We start from the raw sequence: 20,323 nt of genomic DNA, 5'->3' as shown, positions 1-20,323 counted from the left end.
GATGGAAGGCCTAAGTTCAAATCATCTAGACGTAAGGAGAAAAAAAACAATCATCTAGGTCCCTATCGTGCAATACAACAAAGACCTTATCCTATTATTGGTTAAATTGCTTCACTTTCCTTGCTAGCACGTCTCATGTACTGCAGTTACAATTCATTTTATCCTTATTTTTTTTTTTGTTTCAATTAAATAAGTAAAAAATTTGTTGAAATATATATATGTCAATCGTTTTAATTTTGTGGTCTTAAACATGTCATGTGGAAGTTATATTTAAAATTGGTAAAAAAAAAAAGTTTTTTAATGTTTCAAAACAAACTATAAAATGACAAATAAACTTTAAAAATATAGTATATATTTTTTTTTAAGTGTTCATATTTTTTATAAAAATTTTAAAAAGTTTTTAAGCGGTAAATTAATAAAATTATCTTCTTATTTATGATTTTTTTAGCACCATATAAAATGAATAAACCGATTATCAATCATTATTTAATGAATAGATATTTCAATTCAAAATTTAACAAGTAAATAGAAACAGAGAATATATAGGCAGAGGGCAAGCTAGTTAACAAGTTAACTATGCTGACTCCCACCACTACTACAACGAGGATTTGCTTTTAAAAAAAAAGAAAGTAAAAATAACAGGTTGATCCCAAAATTATAATTATTAAAAAAAAAAGTAAAAATATTTCTTTTATTCAAATGATAATAAATATAACTCATGAGTTCTTTAAACAAGCAAACAAGCAATTGCAAGGAAAAGGTCAACAACAAGAAATAAGAATTATGGCTATATATATATATAAAGTATATCTTTTTAGCTGTAACTATCATGCAATATAACCCCTTTTTTTTCCAAGAAAATGATTGGAAAAGACGTATTTTTATGATTTTAACTTTTGATGGAAATAAAATAAGAGATGATTGAAAGCGACTTAGCAAATACACGACAAACTCTACATAATAAGTGTAGTTGTTCTCAAGGTCCCATAAAATAAATTCCAAAGACTAATTAATTTACTTTTCCTACATCTTGGAAAATTCGTAGAAAAATTAAAAAACCCCACAAAATAAAATGACAGCCTTGACACTCATCATACTTTCCTTATTTTAAAAAAAATATTTAATTTTAATATTTTTAAGCCATAGCATTTTAACGTTTCTTAAATTTTATGTCCAGACAAATTCGATACTGAGATTATAGTGCTACCAAACCACTGCTTCTTTGAAGCAGTGGGTTCAGATCATCTTTCATATATAGTACATTATTTTCTACATACAAACTATATAGTAGGCTTGAGCCAAAGACAACGGGTCCTTTGAACCCACTTTTTCTATGGTACATTTGCCACTAAAATAAAACCCCAACGAGAAAATCAAACACACACAAAAGTAAAAAAAAAAAAAAAAAAAAAAAAACTGGCTATGCTAATGAAGTACTGCATTGATAGCTTTTTTTTTTCTATTTACTTAATGACAAACTGGTCCCGAGTCCTCCATTTGAATTCCCACTTCAGCTAGCCTCTTCTCCTTGTACACGTAACGTTTTGCACAATAGAAAAAAAGAATCACGTTCAATACACTCAAAATCGCCAAAAGCCAATAGAAATCATATAGTTTCCCTTGGTTAAGATTATCAGCTAGCCACGGCCTTGATTTCGCGGTCACTTTATCTACGATCGATACTAAAATCGAACTAAAGAAAAATCCAAGGGAAATCGTGCTTATAAATAAGCCAGTACTCATAGTTTTCATCCCTTTAGGACACTCTCTTAAGAAAAAATCAAGTTGTCCAATATATGTAAAAGCTTCACCTCCTCCAACAAGTAAGAATTGTGGCACCAACCAAAACACACTCATGGGAATCACCGCGGTCGGACTGTTAACCAATCCGTGAGATTTAGCAACGTTTAATCTCTTTATCTCAGTTAAAGCAGCTGCAATCATCGCGAAAATAGACGTGACTAACCCTATCGCAATACGTGTCAAAGGAGTGAAACCATGTGGACTGTTCAGGTACCGGGCACATAAGGGTACAATAACCCTATCGTAGAAAATAATAACCAACATGACACTTGCAACGAAAAACGCGGTGAGTGAAGCCGGAGGAATTTCAAAGGATTTACCGATGTGACGATCCATAGTCGTAGCTTGTGAAACAGAAAATGTTGTCATTTGAGCATAAACAGTCCAAAACATAATTGACGTACCCCATGTTGGTAACATTCTAATTACCAATTTAACTTCTTCAACATCTGTTAAAGTTGCTAACTTCCAATTATTCAATATTGCTGTCCCAGAAAATTCACTTGAAGAATCTTTAATAGCTGCTTTATCCAAGAAACTGCAAAAAAAAAAAAAAAAACACAGCCAAATAGTAATTAAAATGTTGCCCACATGCTTGGAAGATAGTGGTGATTTGTATTGTTCCTATCAAAGATTGGCCTACCCACGTGAATAATTACAATTCCAGCAGTCCCAATTGCTTTTTTTTTTTTTTTACATTATTTAAATAAATAATGCTAAGACATCGACGACGCAAACTTCAAATAATTCACTCGACATATAATAAACTTGATTTCTTACCTAACTATAAATTAAAATTTTCTTTATTGAAATACTAGTACAAATCACGTGCTTATTCATTCAACTCTACGCGGAATTTAAGAGAGAATGAAGAACTTGGATAAAAGTATACCACGTAAAAGTATCAGCGCGAAAAATATTATTGTTAAAAGAGTAAAACTCACCGGAATTCCTTGCTATGAGGCAACTTTTGTTTATCTTTAACGTTTTCATCTCCAATAATATCATCAATATTGAACAAAACGGAAGAATCTGACGGTAATTTCATATGCCGTTTTCTCCAAGCAGCGATAAATACCTTAGCAAACTGCGATAACGGACTCCCGACGAGTTTCTTGAACCGGTACCTTTTCGTACCGCACAAGAAAAACACGAGGCCAACTAAAATGGCGCATGCACAAATTCCATACCCGAATTTCCTTCCAACTTTATCTTGAATGTACACGAGTACGGTTACAGCAGTAAGTGCTCCAACATTGATTAGGAAAAAAAACCAACTGAAGAATTTAATCATCCGTCCTTTTTCCTTAGGGTCGGACTCATCAAATTGGTCCGTCCCAAAGCCCGAGACACTGGATTTCAGAAATCCAGTGCCTAGGGCCGTCATGTAGAGGGCGATGAAGAGGACGGCGAGTTGTTTGCCGTCTGCAGGGATGCAGGATGGGCTACCGAGATCACATTTTGGAGGTTGTAAGCTTGGAACTATGGTCGAGATTGTCAAAATTGTTACACCCTATTAAGAAAATAATTAAAAAAATTAATTAGTATTAATATTTAAATTCAATATGAAAATAATGTAAAAACAAAACTTATTGGCGTTGTGAGATAACTAGACAGAGTTTTGTATGATCTCTTAGTTTTACTTAAATGATTGTGACTTTCGTGATACTAAGATTTTTTTAAAAAAAACAGTGAAATAAAGTAAAATTTAAGGCCTAGCCCCTTTATCGACTTTTATTCTGATTAAAATTATTGACACCTTGTCTAGTGACATAAATTCGAGAAAAAGAGTCTAAAATTTACTATTTGGCAATATGCTTATCACTTGTTGCATACGTAAGAAAAGAAAAAGGTTGATTGGTGACTATATATATTTATTAAGTTCCAACATTTTAGCACTCTTAAAAGTGAATGAGGTCATTTAACTAACAAAATATTTCTAATTTTCTTATTCATTTTGGGCAAGAAACATCTACACTTACTATTGCTTGAACAGTGGCTCCGATGCCAACGGTAAGATACCTGCAAACGATTAAACCAAGAAAATAAAAATCAAAAGAAGCTAAGTAAACCTATCTAGTTTTCAAATAGATATTGGATCTAACTGATCAATTTCAAAAGATAGTTTAAGAAGCGAAGATTGTTCAAATCATATTAAAAAGATCACTAAGTACCTTCCGAGGAAAGTGTCAGCAACGTAGCCACCAAGCAAAGTGAGTATATAGGAAGTTCCCATAAAGTTAGTAACAATGTTAGCAGCGCTGGCATTCCCTAAATGCATTGTTTTAGTCAAGTACACCACCAAGTTCACAGCAATGCCTAGCGTTACTAGCCTCTCCACAGCTTCGACACCTGATAAATAATATTACACATACAAAAACTCTATGTTAAAAAAACACAACGATAGATCTATCTACTAACGAAAAAATAAAAAAAGATAAGTTGATTTCACGGATCACCACTCAAAATAGTTATTATCTCTGAAAATCAACTTGAAAATGACTTTCTGACATAGTAATTATTATTATCAGAGTGAACCACCTCCTAATGGATGTGGTGGACACAGGTTTGTACTCTGAAAGCATTTTATCCATTATTAACCCTATCTGACACGAATCTTAGACAAAAAATTCTCGATATCTCTCTATATGTACGAGATGATTTAAATAGTAAAAGAAAAAAAGTTACCTAAAATCATGGCGGCACCAGCCCAACCACCAGAGGTAGATCTAAGGGCAGGTCTACCTTTGTAATCCCAGGCATCTGGAATAACTTTTGTTTCTTGTTGTGTGTGTGGAAGGGCCATTTTTTTTTTTTACCGTCTTTTATTGGTTTTTGTATTTTTTATGTTTCTTATGAGAAATGAGATAGAAAAGAGAGGTCTATAATAGGAGGAGATTTTAAAGGAATATATATGAGTAGTAAAACTCAGACTATGGCAGACTGAATTGATTCCTTCACCCTTTTATAGCAGAGAGTCGTGTGTGTTGTATTCTTGTTTCTTTAATATTTAAATGTAGGTCCATGTCTAACGGGTGGGTTACACTCACGGGTCATTTCATTTGGTACGCCACATAAAAATTTCGAGATAAAATATAGTGATAATTTCATAAATTTCCTTCTAGGTTTCCTTTTGTAATGCTCATGACTTTTCTGGTGTAATCTATCGTATCATGTTTATCTTCTTTATTTTAATTTTTTTTAACCATTCTTTTAACTTTTTTATGATTTGATAAATTTGTCCCTCTTTATATTAATATTTTATATTATTAAAAATGACTTGTTTAATAAATACTTTTAAAATAAATCAATACGAAGAAATAACTTATTTATGTTGATTTATATTTTAATTATTTATTAAATAAGTCAGAAAAATGCTTTAATATGAAAAATATAATATAAAGAAGAGCAATTTGTCAAGTCATAGTTAATTTATATTTATTTTAAATAAATTTAAAGAATAATTGAAGATAAATATAATATCAAAAATAATTTTTTTAATAAAAAAAGACAGTGTTATAGAGTAAAAAATGAAGGAACGACTCTATTGATATTGATATTAATGTGTTTGCTTGTTTGATATTGTTTAAAATTGTTTTTATCTCATATAAAATATGGAATAATTAATTATATGAGATATTTCAATTCTTTTAAATAATTTTATCTATCAACCAATCCCTTCATACCCATGATTAGTTGCCTTTCCTTTATCTTCTTTTTATACACGGTAAGTGAATTTTAGTGGTCCATAGAATCTTATGATGGCATAAATGATTGATATTTGATAGTGAAGTGAACCTTTTTCCTCACATCCGTGAACTTTATTACTTTAGCCCCTATTCAAAACTTTCAGATATACTTCACCCAAGTTTCTCAAAATAATCTCTTACGATGTTTCTCGAATCCTTTAAATTTATTAATGTATTTGTTATTTATATTAAATTTTTCAAGTATATATAAAGTATTTAATACGTATCGTCGATTATTATATTAAAAATTTTATAACTTTTTTAGAATATTATATCACCAACCTAACGACCTAACCCCTCATCCCACCTCCGAGGCCTCACTTCCACCCCTTTTTATTCCCCTAAATGTTCTCCAAAATTACATGTTAATACTCTTGGGATAATAATTTTTTTGCTATTACTTACAAATTAAAAAATAGTAAATAAGAAAAAAAATCACTCGTTTTTCTTCATGCCAAACACATGACCGTAAGGGCGAAAAAGAACATTGAAATTAAACTACTACCTATGAAAACAAAAAATATCATTCTTATTGAGATTGACTAAGATAAATCGAGACAAAAGATATTAATACTACTTATCTCAACTTCAATAGATTTTTACACGTAATTAAATTTATATTTTATATTAAAAGTTATGAACCGTTAACCGCTCCACACACACCCCTGCCACGACGCCTGTTGAATATCTATATTTGCATTTCATCTTTTAAAGTAGAGTTTTTATTGGTAATAAAAATTTCTAGCATTGCATTATTTTCTTTTATTTAAAAAAATGAAGGGGCAATATTCGATAAGATGGTTGAAAGAAAAACAGCCACTCTTGTTGGATTAAGGGTTTGGTTAACACCTTCATTTTCTAAGTCAAGTTCCTATCTATTTATTTATTTTTAATCATTTTTATTTCAATAATAATAAATAATTGCCTAAATTTAAAATTATAAGTAAGATAAGATCTCAACTATTATTAAAGGAATATTTCCATCTTCAATTTTCTAAACTTTGAACACCCAAATTTTTTAAACACAATGAATTATTGGTGGAGTATGAAATATGCCACTAATTCGAACTCTATCTTTCTTTCTTTCTTTCTTCATAGCCACATGTTAGAGATTAATGCTGATTTTTGCTGCTGATAGATACGTGATCTGCATACGGATTCAATCGAATTCAATAGATTTTGTTTAAACATTATATTTGTGCTAATAAATTCATTAAAATATACAAATATTAAATAAAAAATTCAATTATTATCATTTAAAATCTTCGTGATAAAATTCATAACCTATAAAGTTAAAATTCTAACTCCGACCTCTCGATGAATATGTTGTATGGGGCATAATGTTGTCACTTTCAGTGTTACTAGCTAGTTGACTTAATTAGTGTTCCCAATTTTATTGCTTGTGCTTATCAATCGTGGGAATATAATTGATATATACATACATTGTTGGTGGCCCTTATAATTCTTATTCATAATCATACTCCATTGCATTGGGCAGCTATTCATATTTTAGTCAACATCTAATTATAGACTACTCATGTTAGCTTTTTTTTTTTTTTGCTTGCATGGAAAATTTACCCACAAAGTATGATTCATGTGTTTTCACTTGTAACAACTTCAAACACCAATTAGAGTTTTTCCCAATTTTAAGTTTTAAGTGTAAATTTTTATCCAAATAATATTTTTACATTAAATAGTGACTGATTATAGAGGTCCAAAAAGTATATGGCTACGTAACGAATTGACCCTAGATTCAGTGTAACACTCTTTTTTGATTAAAGAGTGACTATGAATATATTTTGATCATCTATCTCAATCTCATTATTATAGTGAAATATAGTGTACATGAATTTTCATTTTATGAACCATCCATCGCTGTCAATTAAAATTGTACAACGTCCTTCTAGTATAGCTCCTCTGCTGAAATTCAATGGTCCATATAGTTGTAGATCAACTCAAGTGCTCCTACAACAAGCACATACAAAAATGTAGTCGGAGTGTGGAAATGATACTGTGTACATAGATTTTACTTTCCTTTCAGAAGTGAAGAAGAAAAAATTTGTTTTTAATAGATCTTCGATTCAATTAGACATAAAAATTTTTTAAAAAGATTTAATAAAAATACAAAAGACAACAAAATAAAATTACATATTATACTGAAAATGAAATAATCAAAATATCATGCAAAAAAATCATGTCGCTGATAAATTATATATCAATGAGAATTATACTATGATAATATATTAATATTGTTCGATCAAGTGACCTTTTAAATAAATACATTTCGAACAAAGTTAAAGTTTAATCATTCCTTTTTGTTAAACTCGTGACTAAAAAAGAGGATGTAGGGAGTATTAACACATGTTCCAAGAATGACATGTAATATATAACAAGGTCGGCCTTTCTTAAGCAAAATTAATTAGCATTATTAATAAAGAGGATATGTATAAAATAAGTGGATCTAAATCAACTGATAGACAGATTAAGATAAGTCGGTGTAAATGAATAATTACTATGTAGAGAATAATGATACTTTAATTAATAGTCTAGCAAAAACATCTACTATTCCAGATTAGATTGTCCTTTTAATTAAGAACTCTAGCGCCACGATGTTTGTCTTCAAATGAGAAATATTACAACTAGAGAGCCTATACATTGACTTAGTGACAGATTTAGAGCACAACCTATGAATTCACGAAAATATAATTTTATCAAAAATTTACTAATTTATAAAATTCACGTGGAAATTAATAAATATTTAAATTTTGAATCATGTATTTTTATGCTATTTCACTCAACAAAATCCATCCATTTATAAGTGAATGATACAATTATATTTGCACCGGGAGTGCTGTATAAAAAGATAATTTTATCAATAAGGGTTGTGATTGAGACATGAAGTGGTAACTGGTAAGCAGAGGCGGGACTCACCTTTCTAGATGGGATGCATGTACATATTATAACTTTGGAAAAAAATCATATGTATACATGTATATCTACTTTGAAAAATTTACGAAAATTAAGATATACTCTCTCTGTTTCAAAAAGGATGACCTAGTTTGACTTGGAACGGAGTTTAAGAAAAGAAAGAAGATTTTTTAATCTTGTGATTCTAAATTAAAGTTATATCAAATGTACCAAAATGTCTTTTAATCTTGTGGTCTTAAACATGTCACGTGGAAAAATAAAGTTAAAATTTGCCAAAAAGAAAAATGTGCATTCTTTTTTAAACAGACTAAAAAAGAAATAGAGTCATTTTTTTTAAACGAAGAGAATAATTAACACTGTACTCATAAAAAATCATAGTGTCATTGTACTGTTAAAATCTGAATTCAAATCAAGCTAGAGTTAATATTGGGCAAGACAAAAAAAATACTAACAAAGAAGACAACTTATTAGTGAAAAAAAATAAAAAAAAAATAAAAAAGATAAAATAACATTCTCCATAAAACTATGGGGTGGAAAGTGGAGCATCTCAAGTAAAAAAATATTGGGAAAATCCAAACATGAAGCATGAATTGGTGTTTGAGATAACTGCGACAAAATTTTAAAGGGTATATACCACTTGTTTATAATGTTTCGTCTTTGTCCAACGCATTTAATTGAATCTTTTCTTCGACTTCACCAAATCCCACTATCTTCCAATAACCCATTATTAATCACAATTATATTTTTTTATAAACTTTACACATTTCTAACGCGTCACATGTTTACCAAAAGTTATTACTATTGTCGTCGTTAGAGTGAGTTACAGTTTCATATAAGTTCGAAATTCTATTCAATCAATGCTTGGTTTGTTTGAATTTGGACAACTTTTGTTTTGGGAATTGAATTTCTTTGTTTTCCTCCTTTTTTTTAATGAGTTTGATGCAATTATTTATGTTTTATCCTCTTTATATCCCATTTAATAAACTTTATTGGATATATTATATCGTTTATTTTGGGAATAGAGTTCAATACAAAAAATCATTTATTTACGGATTGGAGAGATATAAAAGATGGACAAGATTGTTGATAGATTTTGTGATTCCTTCTTCGTTTTTTATTTATTTTAGTATTTCACTACAATAAAAACAATTCTTAGTGACAATAAATACTGGCATTAATAAAGAGTGTTAAAGTCTTTATTAACATTAGTTAAATGTCATTAGAACCATTGTTGCTAAAGATTTTTGAGACATATAAAAAAGTGTGAATTGCCGCTAAAAATACATATTTAAATGCCATTAAGAATTAATTATCGCTAGTGATCATTTTGATTATTTTAAAAATATTTAACTTAAAAAGACTAATTATTTTTAATTACATTACAAATGACGACTAAAGTTTGAATACTGTTTGAAAAATGAAAAAGTAGATAATTCCATCAAATTTTTATTGTTTGTCCCCCTTTGCCGTGTTGACCGTCCCATGTGACATGTTTACTCCCACTCATCCAAAAGGTGATCGTGTAACATATTTTTTCTTTTTAATTATATTAAAAGTTATAAAATTTAAGTATACATTTATAGTAATTGAAATTTTAATTTTTATTTATCACATTTTGATTAAAGCTATGGATAATTTTTATTTATCACATAATTCTACCATTTTCTTTAATGTTCGATCGAGTAAAAAAACTTTGATGAGACAAAGTGTAAGAGTAGAGTGAAACAATAAAAAGGTGGTGGAAAGCTCATTTCTAGAAAATAAGTGATGTTTTTGTATTTTTATTTTAATGATTAAATTGGTAAGTGAGAAATACTTTTCAAAAGTATATTTTTAATGTTTTTTGGTTGGTATATACTATTTAAAAATAATTTTGGAACATTATTTCTTACTTAACAAATCCCAGAATAAAAATAAAAAACTCACTTATACTTTTAAGAAAATACACAGGAAAGCATTTTACCTCACCAATCACACCCATGATCAGTTCTAGTAGTTCATGTCACTACATTACATTATAATTTTTAGCGGCAATTAATTAACAGTTATAACTAAATTATCGCTTAAATATATATTTTTTTGTAATAATTAGTATTTTTTGTAAATATTTTTAAAATCTCTAATGACATTAAATTCAATAATAATTAACTTATATCGGTATAAAATTTAGCATTATTTATTAATGTGTATATTTATTGTCACTAAAAATTATTTTTTTCGCAGTGTGTGCTCTACCCATCCACCTACCTACCTCCATCCACCCAACCTCTCACTTCCAAATTTGATATCGCTACATTGCATTTTCAACTGGTAATTTGCAAAATGCTTGTAGAGCTTTGAACTGTATATAAAAAAATCCTTAGAAAGATATTATTCTATGTTAAATTTCTATATCAAAATATTCTGTTTAATTTTAATACTATTTCTTCCAATATAATTTTGTTTTTTTCAACAAATATAGAAGTACAATTTTGTAAATGTGGTTATTCAATTGGACGTAAGAACAGGGAAAAAAGAACATTGGATGGCTGAGAAAAACCTTAGAGCTAATTATCGATGATCGTGGAAGTTGTCCCCTAGCAACATGTTAGGAAATTTATTTTCGAGACTTTTAAGGAAAATGTAATTTTGAGAAAATGTTTTACCACAATGAAAATATGAAATATCTTTTTAAAAATAGTTTATTCCATTAACCAAATATAGCAAAAGAGATATAAAATATTCCATGACGTTGGAATAAAATAGTGTACGTTTTAGTTGGAACATTTGTTGGACCTTAATAAGAGATTGACACACGTTGTCTACTGGAATAATAAAAATTTGAAATTACTTATTAAATAAAAACTTAGAGGTTGACGGATTTGGGGAATATAATTATTATTTGTCGACTCTAGTCAATGCCTCAATGGTTAGAAAACAAGTGGTATTAGATAAATTATTAAATTAAAAAAAAATGTCATAAATCTCTATGAATAATCAACAATTGTAGTTCCAACACTTAAAATTAAACTAATTTCAATATTTAAGTAGCTAACAACATGATATTATAACGAACAATCTTAGGTAGAGAGCCAAGGTATATAAAAATGAAATTTTATAAAAATGAGAACTTATGAATAGAATCATGAAAATTGTTTTCTAAAAATAAAAAGAATCATATAAATTTGTGATTATATAATTGAAAAATTCAAAAATAGTATTATAGAATTACGTTCATATTTCTACAATTGATTGCACTGAAAATAAATTCCTCGTGGAAGAGAATTTTCAAGTCTGACAAAATGTACTGAAATTATTTTATATATTGATTGAAGGGTATTTTTACTTAAAACTTTAATTATGTCCACGTTGAAATAATTATTTTTCAATTACATTTTAAACTTTGAATAAGCATAAAATAAGGGTGTATCCAATTGATTTTCACTATTTGTACTCCTATACCCCCATTGACGTGCCCATGTGACATGTTACCACTTTACTCTCCCACTCACGATTGCATTAAAACAAAAAGCTAAAAAAATTATTTATTTTTATTTTTAAGTTCCACTAAGTATTTTTTTTTTGGTGAACTGGTCGATGAGAAACAGATAAAAAATAGTAATAGTTTACATTACAAATTTTTTATTTATTCGCGATGGAAAAAACTTTATAATTTTCTGTAATAGTGATTGAAGTGATGCCACATTCTTTACAATATCAATCAAGTAAGAGAACTTGACGAAATAAACTAAAAAAGTAGCATGAATCGATAAAAATGAGGTGCCACAATTATATTATGCATTGAAATAGAAAAACAAAACGCATATGGTGCAATGTATAAAAAATACCATTGGAATCGAATATATAGTATTAGTTGAAACATAGTTGTTGAACCTTATTACTTTAATAAGCAATCGACACGTTGATTATGAACTCTTATATATATCGTATATTTTTATTGGCTAATAAATTGCAACCATATATATATATTAATTTCTGACTTTTAATGGATAGATCAAACTTTGGGGTTGAATACGAGGGAATAATCTTTATTAATTTGTCGACCTAAACTATAGTTACTCGTGACTCATGAGTTTTATACGTTGTGTCCAATTTTTTTGTCATCATTAGATTAGATAGTTACGTGCGACATAAAATTGAATTGTATTATTTTGTATAGCACACATTATTTCTAATGTAGAAAATAAAGTCAGTATTATTAAATATAATAAGTCTTCGTTTTAAGAAATGGAGGTAGGAGTAAGGAAATTATAAGATAGAAAATTAAATCTCAATGAATAAAGTGAATATTTAAATAATTAATTAACTAACAACTAATTTATTTTCTTTTAATTCTAAGAAGCCTTTTTATAAAACAAGAATACATGTGCTATTTTATTTTATTGGTAATAAGAGAAGTCTTCAGACAAAATAGAGTATGACACGTGTTAAAACTAATTTTTAATTATTTTTATTTAATTTCTTTGTTTTTCTTTTTCCTTTTTTTTTATATTTGTTTTTTTTGGTTTTCTTTCTTCTTTTTTCTTCTTTCTTCCATAAGAACAGTCGCTAAATTCACTGGCGTGGGATGAAATTTTTCGACAGTATTATTAGGTATTTGTCAAACTATCATTAATTAATTTATTTATAAAAATAAATATCGTCGAATAATTAAAATTTAAATATTCAAAATATCACCAAGTCAAAATCTGACATTTACATCATCTCCTTCTTCAATTTCTTACGCCCAAATCGAATTTTTCATAGTTACACTATTCCCAAATTTCAAACTTGATGTGTAGCAGGAATAAAATCACTAAACTAATTTATTTTTCAAAATAAAAAAGAATAAGAATGAACACAATAACATTAGTTTAGAAAAAAATGAACGAAGACATAGATGTCCAAGAAACATAAGTAAGCTAATGATTGTGGGGAAGATGAGGAAAAAAATTTAAAAATTAAAAACTATTCTTGAAGCTTTAAAAAAAATTAATACATGGGTTTTGTATTTTTTTTAAAATAAGTCAAATTGGGAATGTCACATGGCAATTTTACGTTGGTCTGAAGCTGTATGAACAGTCCTTCACGCGCCAAAATTTCGTGATAACACGAGTGGTGTTAAAATAGTCAAGAAGATATATTTATTGTGGATTTGGATAGTTTCGTAGGGTAATAGGACACCCGCAAAATTAAAGTGTCTTTTTTAAAATACAAAACAACTTTAGTGGTGACTTTATGGGTCCATTTGGCCATAGATTTTTCAAATAATATTTGGGAAAAAACTTGGCAAATAGTGTTTGTCCATACACTTTGTCATTGTTTAGCAAATATCCTAAATTCCCAAATATTAGTTTTTTCTAGTATTTGAGTTAAATCTCATTATTTGGGATCTTTTAAAAATTAAAAGTTTACCCCAAACTTTTATCTATTACAAAAACACCCTCTATAGTTGTTGCTTACGTTGTATTACATAATTTTTTAAATTAATTCTAAAGTAGTGATGCAATATTCGGTGAATGTGAAATGATAATATGATTATTGATGAAAATGATGAATAATCGGCTCAAGATAACAAAGTCGTGTGTTTTATCTACTTCACGATGTATGAAATGATGCTTGTTGCATTCACTCAAAATTACCACATTGCTCTAGTGTCATGGACACTATTTGATATTGTTGTAACAAAAATTCAATTGACTTGTAATCCAAACTTATGATTAGTTTTGATATTTTTAAAACTTATAGGTATAAATCATATTTTTCTAAAAAAGTGAAATATATTTTCCGAATAATAAAGTCAAATACATGATAAAATTTCACTCAAAATTTCATCCAAATAATATTTGTCAAAAATATTTGAAAGTCTATGATCAAACGTTAGCTGTCTTTTCTCTATTGTTAAACTAACAAGTAAAATGAGATCTATTCTTTTTTATTAGATACATAAAACGAAAAGTAAATAATTTTAAGGGAAAAGGGTCTGATATACCCCTCAACTTTGTCATTTAGAGCTGATATACCCCCTGTTATGAAAGTGGCTCATATATACCCCTATTTGTAAACAAATGGCTCATATATACCCCTACTTGTAAACAAATGGCTCACATATACCCTTTTCCTCTAACGGAAATGAAAAAAATAATAATTTTAATCTAAATTTTTATTATTTTTTTCTAAAATTTATAATCCATTATGATAAATTTAATCCTCGTCAAACATATTTTTTTTTTGACTTTTTTTGGTTTCAATGACTAATTTATAATTATTATTTTGATAATCAAATTTATTTTATGTTTCACTATTATTCTTGTAAAACTTATTGTAGATGATCAAATTTTTTCTTCGAATATGAAATTAAATTACAATACACACACAAAAAAATAGTTTAATTTTTTATTCTTTAAACTAAGGAATGAAAGAAAAAAACAAAATAAGAATAAGAAATTCAAATAATTATAATAAAAGAAGTCAAAAAATAATTTATGTATGAAAACAATTAAAATATACCTTGAACTTTGATAGAAGAATCATATATACCCCTAAATAATTTTTTAAAAAAAATTAGAAGTAATAAATATAAATTTAAAACTAATTTTTTAACTTCCGTTAAATGAAGGGTATATGTGAGTCATTTTGTAACGGCAGGGGTATATGTGAGCCGTTTGTATAACGGTAAGGGCATATATGAGCCACTTTTATAACGAGGGGTATATCAGCTCCAAATGACAAAGTTGAGGGGTATATCAGACCCTTTTCCCTAATTTTAAATTAAAGATATATCAGATCAAACATGAACATAAACGATATTAATATATTTAGTCAAAGACTCTAGTAATTGACGTGTCAAACAATTAAGGCACAACACGTGGAGTTGAACCATTTTTGTATGTCGGCACCTTTATAATCGACCATTCTTGTGATGTTATGGTGCTCAAATTATTTAGCATTAAAGGTAAAAGGTTTATCTATATATATATATTTGCAGATATATATTGGTGTATCAAATCTTTTTTGTGAATATATATATAAATTTCTAGACATGGGCCAACACATGGCCGATGGAATCATACACTAGTTGAAAACCATTGAAGTCCATGCCAATAATTACACTTTTAATAATGATTTTTCTTAGTGAAAGTTTGAATTTTTATAAATAGAGATCTCTTTCCCCACATAAATTTGACAAGTGGGTGGTTAATAGTACTAATGTATTTTCTAAATTATTTTTTTTAATTTTATTACTTCATGTAGTGGAGAAAACATTCTTTATCAAAAAAAAATTCATATTTAAAATTTATAATTAAGTAAAAAGCAATCTCTTCCGCTTCATCGTAATGATGATGCATGCATGCATTAACTTTTGAAGTCTTGGTGATCCACCAGGGAAGGAAGTGAAGGAGAATTCTAAGGGGTCAAGACTTGTTTTATGTGGTAAATTCTTTGTATGAGAATTTAATGCGTAGAAGAAATCTTCAAGAAAAGATTGATGTGAGTTCAATTTCTTTATCAACAAAACAATAGTCGACTTAATTCGACTCATTTTGGTAAAGGGTCGTTATGTTAGTTACTATAACATATTTAGATAATATATTAGCTTTTAAACTTGTAATTAAGTATCTTATCGACATTTTATTTGGGACACCTTAATAGGAATTGAAAAACAAAGATGGCATCACTGGTGACTCGCTTATCACGTTTAAAAAATTAAAAAAAAATCAAAAGGTATATACATGAATAGACGTTTAGTATAATTTTTCATATGATCTTTGATACTTGTATTGAGATTTCGTTATATTTCAATTTACGTCACATAGTCTTTCTACTTCATATGAACTAACAACCTTTAATTAAGAATATAAAAATATTTACTGTTTCACCATAAATACAGATAGACTTAAAATTTAAAACATCTTACCTTTCTCTATTTCGATATTATAAGAGATCAAAATGTTTCTCCCTATTGGATATCCTCTATATTCGTATTCATCCCAATAATTATGAAAAAAAACATAGCTGACGTGACGTGGCTTGATATTTAATCATCACTTACCTATACAATTAATCAAGATTAATTAGTTTAGTTTATATATGAACCGACCTTTGATCAGGTGAGTTTTAAGTAGAAAAAATGAGTGTATATATACATATGTCAACTCATGTACCAAATACACAATTTATTTGAATTAATTATTAACTCCAAGAATTTAAGGAAATATGTCTATTGGAGGACTTGAAAAGGCAGCAAAGAGTAGTACACTTATTTTAGTAGTATAAAATATAATAATTATAATAATAATGGGGTATATATTGTTAATCTGCAGTTGTCTTGAGCTGTATATCCAAGTCATCATGTGACACCTTTGTGTCTTGTTTTATGTTCAATCATTTTTGTCTCTCCAATTATTTATCCTTCTGATACACCAATGAAGGATTATACTCTAATTTATACTTTTAAAGTATTACTCAATGTACTTATTTAATGAGGACAGAGTTGTTGTTTGCTATCTTTTGTTCCCTTTAGATATAGAAAGATATGAAGTATTTTTTTATTTTTATGTATCATGTTCGAGCTTCCTCTTCTCATTTTAAATTTATTCAATTATACTTATGGTTTAATAATTTGCTTCATAGTTAGTTTTCCTCTTCTCATCTTAATTTTTAATTACTATTATTGTTTCCATAATTTCTAGTTGTATCACTTATACATGGTTGAGTTTCCCGTCTCAATTCTACTAAATTTTTATATTTCTAAAATGGAAAGTTTTCTTTTTTGGTTAATAAGTGGCCACTAGTTCTTTGCCCATCTTATTATGGCATCCTCCTCTTGTAATAAAAAGAAGAGAAAAAAAATACTTAAATGAGTTTGGGATAACTATTGTTTATCTTACTTTAATCTAGACATACTTTGATCTTTCATATATGACATATATTATCTATTGAAAGGGTATATGAAATTATTCTATTTGTTAAAGTGATTTTAGAAGAAAGAAAACGATAATAATGTTCCTTAATAATATTTTATAAAGAAGATGTGTTTAAAAAGAAAAAAATAATATATTTATTAGGAAAAAGGACATTACATCTTGTAACTACAAGGGCATTTATGGATCAAAGTATTGACTGTAACGACATTTTTGAGCTAAATTATTGACGGTAAGGACATAATAACTTGGAAATAGGAATTCTATGAAATGAAAAAGTAATCTAGGTGTAGGTAGATTCAAACTGAAATTGAATGGATAATAATGGGTTTTATTTTGTTATTGGAGCGTGTTGGGCCATTTTGAAATGTATAGTTGTATACTATACATAGCTAATATCATACTGAGTTTTAGGTTGTGGAAAATTATGACTACTAACATTTGAAATTTATTTCTATCTTGATACCTATTATGGTCATTGTGCTTATTATTCTCAAAAGGTAGCTCATAAGAAATGATTTTCCAATAGAACATGATTTCGTTCCAAAAAATAAATTGAAGAATGAATTAAGTTTGCACAACATTTTTAACAAGGAAATGACATGTATATACAACTGATAGTTATTAGGGATAATTATATAAAATAGCAAATTAATAATCTAAAATAAATGGAGTAGCTACTGTTTAATTTAATTGTGCCTCATAGCAAACGTTTGCCAAAGTTTGCATGTCGCCTCTCTCCCAAAACTCTCGCTCGCCACTCTCCCATTCTCGCTCGCCACTTTCCCTCTGCTCTCCTCTCTCGCTTTATACAATAGAAGTGTATAAATTGTGTTTCTGTTTTGAATAAAGCGAGAGAAAATTGTATATACACATGCAAAAACATATATCTTCGTGCTACACACTTATAAATTATACAATTTACAAATATTTTACTTCGATTCAATTGTATACAAATGCAAATTTCATACAAATATTGCAGCGAAAAAGGTCAACGAATTATACAATTGCAAATTATATAATTGCAGTGAAATACAATTTTCTCTCGCTGTATACAACAGAAGTTATAAATTGTGTTTCTGTTTTTGTATAAGAGAGAAAAACTTATATCTTTTTCCTATACACTTATAATTATACAATATACAAACATTTACTTCGATTCAATTGTATGCAAAACAAATTTTATACACATATTGCAGCGAAATAGGCCAGCGAATTATACAATTGCGCATTATATAATTGCAGTGAAATAGGCCAGTGAATTATGCAATTGCAGCGAAATAAGCCAGCGAATTGTACAATTTAGGCCAGCGAATCATACAATTGTATAGTATAGCGAGGCCAGCGAATTATACAGTTTAGGCCAGCGAATTATACAGTTGTATATGTATAGCGAATTATACAGTTATATGTTTGATATGGAGCGCAATTATGCAAACTTTGCTATAACACACAAATATGATTTTTTTGTTTGCTATGTGTGAAAGTTGCCCTGTTATTATTAGCAATAAATAGTCCAACATTAATTAGCATTTAATAGACAAATAAAAAATGAGCACAAAATGACCCAGATTAATAAATGACATTTTAATTTTTTTTTTCTTGTATAACCAAATCACTAAAAAAAATAATTCCGTAAACATACAAAATTATACATACAATACAGTAACCGCCTAAAAACGAAAATTATATTTTTCATATATTATTTGATATTAAAATTTTTTATTGTATACTTGATGATTGCATAGAGGTAGAAAATGGTGTATTCACTCATTTAGTATTGGTATACATTTATAGCTATGTTATCCCTTTATGTATTCATTCACTAATAATATGTATGCATTGCGTTGAAAAAAATAATTTAATCATGAACATCATGTATGTATTGCATTCATGTATGCATATCCGTGTATTCATTCTCTCAAAGTTTGTATACATTCTAGATTCGTTCATCAGAAAATGAGAATTGCACATGAAATATAAAATGTTCAATAGACAACATACAGGTCGAATCGGATAACAATAAGAACTTAGATAGCTATAAAATTTTAGAGATGAAGAATTCACAAAATTAGAATCAAAATCTTCATTTTTATGAATAATCCCTACGATAACTTTCTTAAACATGACAATTGATACCCACAATTAAAAACTATTACATATTTTTTTTAATTTAAATTAGATATAACCTTCAATTCAAAATTAAACACCCCCACCCCCCACCCAAAAAAAAAAAAATAACAACAATATAAGAGGGATCAAACATAGCTAACAATTAGGAAAATTGACTAGTAAATATCAACAAACCATCAAGAGTTTAGGAGCAAAAGAGAAAAAACACTATAACGAATGTTTTTAAGAGAATACAATATGTAAAACTAATAAACGAGAAAGTAAATCATCTTTTGTTCAAAATAATGAAGAAAATAATCAATAAATAAAAACATGATTCAAAAGAATTGTATATGGACGGAAAAGAAGAGAAAAAAAAAGTAGAAAAAAACTACATTCCAATAAAAAGGGACATCATGCTGCCACCTCTTAAAATTATTAATTTAATTAAAAAAATTTCCCAATACGTGGGCTACTAATTGCAAAATTTGATTTTTTTAAAAAAAATTTTGTCAAAAAAAAAAAAAAAGGTATATGTTGCCAATTAGTAAAAAGAGATGTCATGTTGTGCAATTTTTTCATTAAATGACATATATATACATACAACTATTATGAAAAATTAGCAATAAATAACCCATAACTAGACATATAAATCTATGTTATCCACTACAATGATTACCTTTTCAAAAATTACATACTTTATGTATCCAATCATTTATAATAGGTAAACAATTAACTAAATTATCTTTTATCACATGATTAAATTTTTATCACGTGGATGAACAATCATGTTATATAATGCATTCATGTATATATATTTGGGTATTC

General features: G+C 28.0%; 1 protein-coding gene across 1 annotated transcript; it reads right to left on the bottom strand.

The window, feature by feature from the left end:
- Positions 1-1,198: 1,198 nt before the first annotated feature.
- Positions 1,199-4,849, bottom strand: LOC107023704 (protein NRT1/ PTR FAMILY 6.3-like). Its single transcript, XM_015224479.1, has 5 exons — positions 4,492-4,849; positions 3,978-4,155; positions 3,786-3,825; positions 2,748-3,316; positions 1,199-2,341 (listed from the first exon to the last, which is right to left on the bottom strand). Exons 1-5 carry the CDS (start codon positions 4,607-4,609, stop codon positions 1,468-1,470), a joined length of 1,779 nt encoding a protein of 592 aa, XP_015079965.1. The 5' UTR covers positions 4,610-4,849; the 3' UTR covers positions 1,199-1,467.
- Positions 4,850-20,323: the final 15,474 nt, after the last annotated feature.

The sequence above is a fragment of the Solanum pennellii genome, chromosome 6 (assembly GCF_001406875.1).
Source record: "Solanum pennellii chromosome 6, SPENNV200".
NCBI lineage: Eukaryota > Viridiplantae > Streptophyta > Magnoliopsida > Solanales > Solanaceae > Solanum > Solanum pennellii.
The sequence above is the reverse complement of the archived record's forward strand: the minus strand, read 5'-3'. Positions and strand labels throughout refer to the sequence as shown.

Excerpts from the sequence above, each read along its gene's own strand:
- LOC107023704 (XM_015224479.1), bottom strand. The coding sequence starts at position 4,609 with ATGGCCCTTCCACACACACAACAAGAAACAAAAGTTATTCCAGATGCC. Across the intron at positions 3,826-3,977 it reads GCTGACACTTTCCTCGGAAG|GTATCTTACCGTTGGCATCG; the intron begins GTACTTAGTGAT and ends AATCGTTTGCAG. Across the intron at positions 3,317-3,785 it reads GAGCCACTGTTCAAGCAATA|GGTGTAACAATTTTGACAAT; the intron begins GTAAGTGTAGAT and ends TTTTCTTAATAG.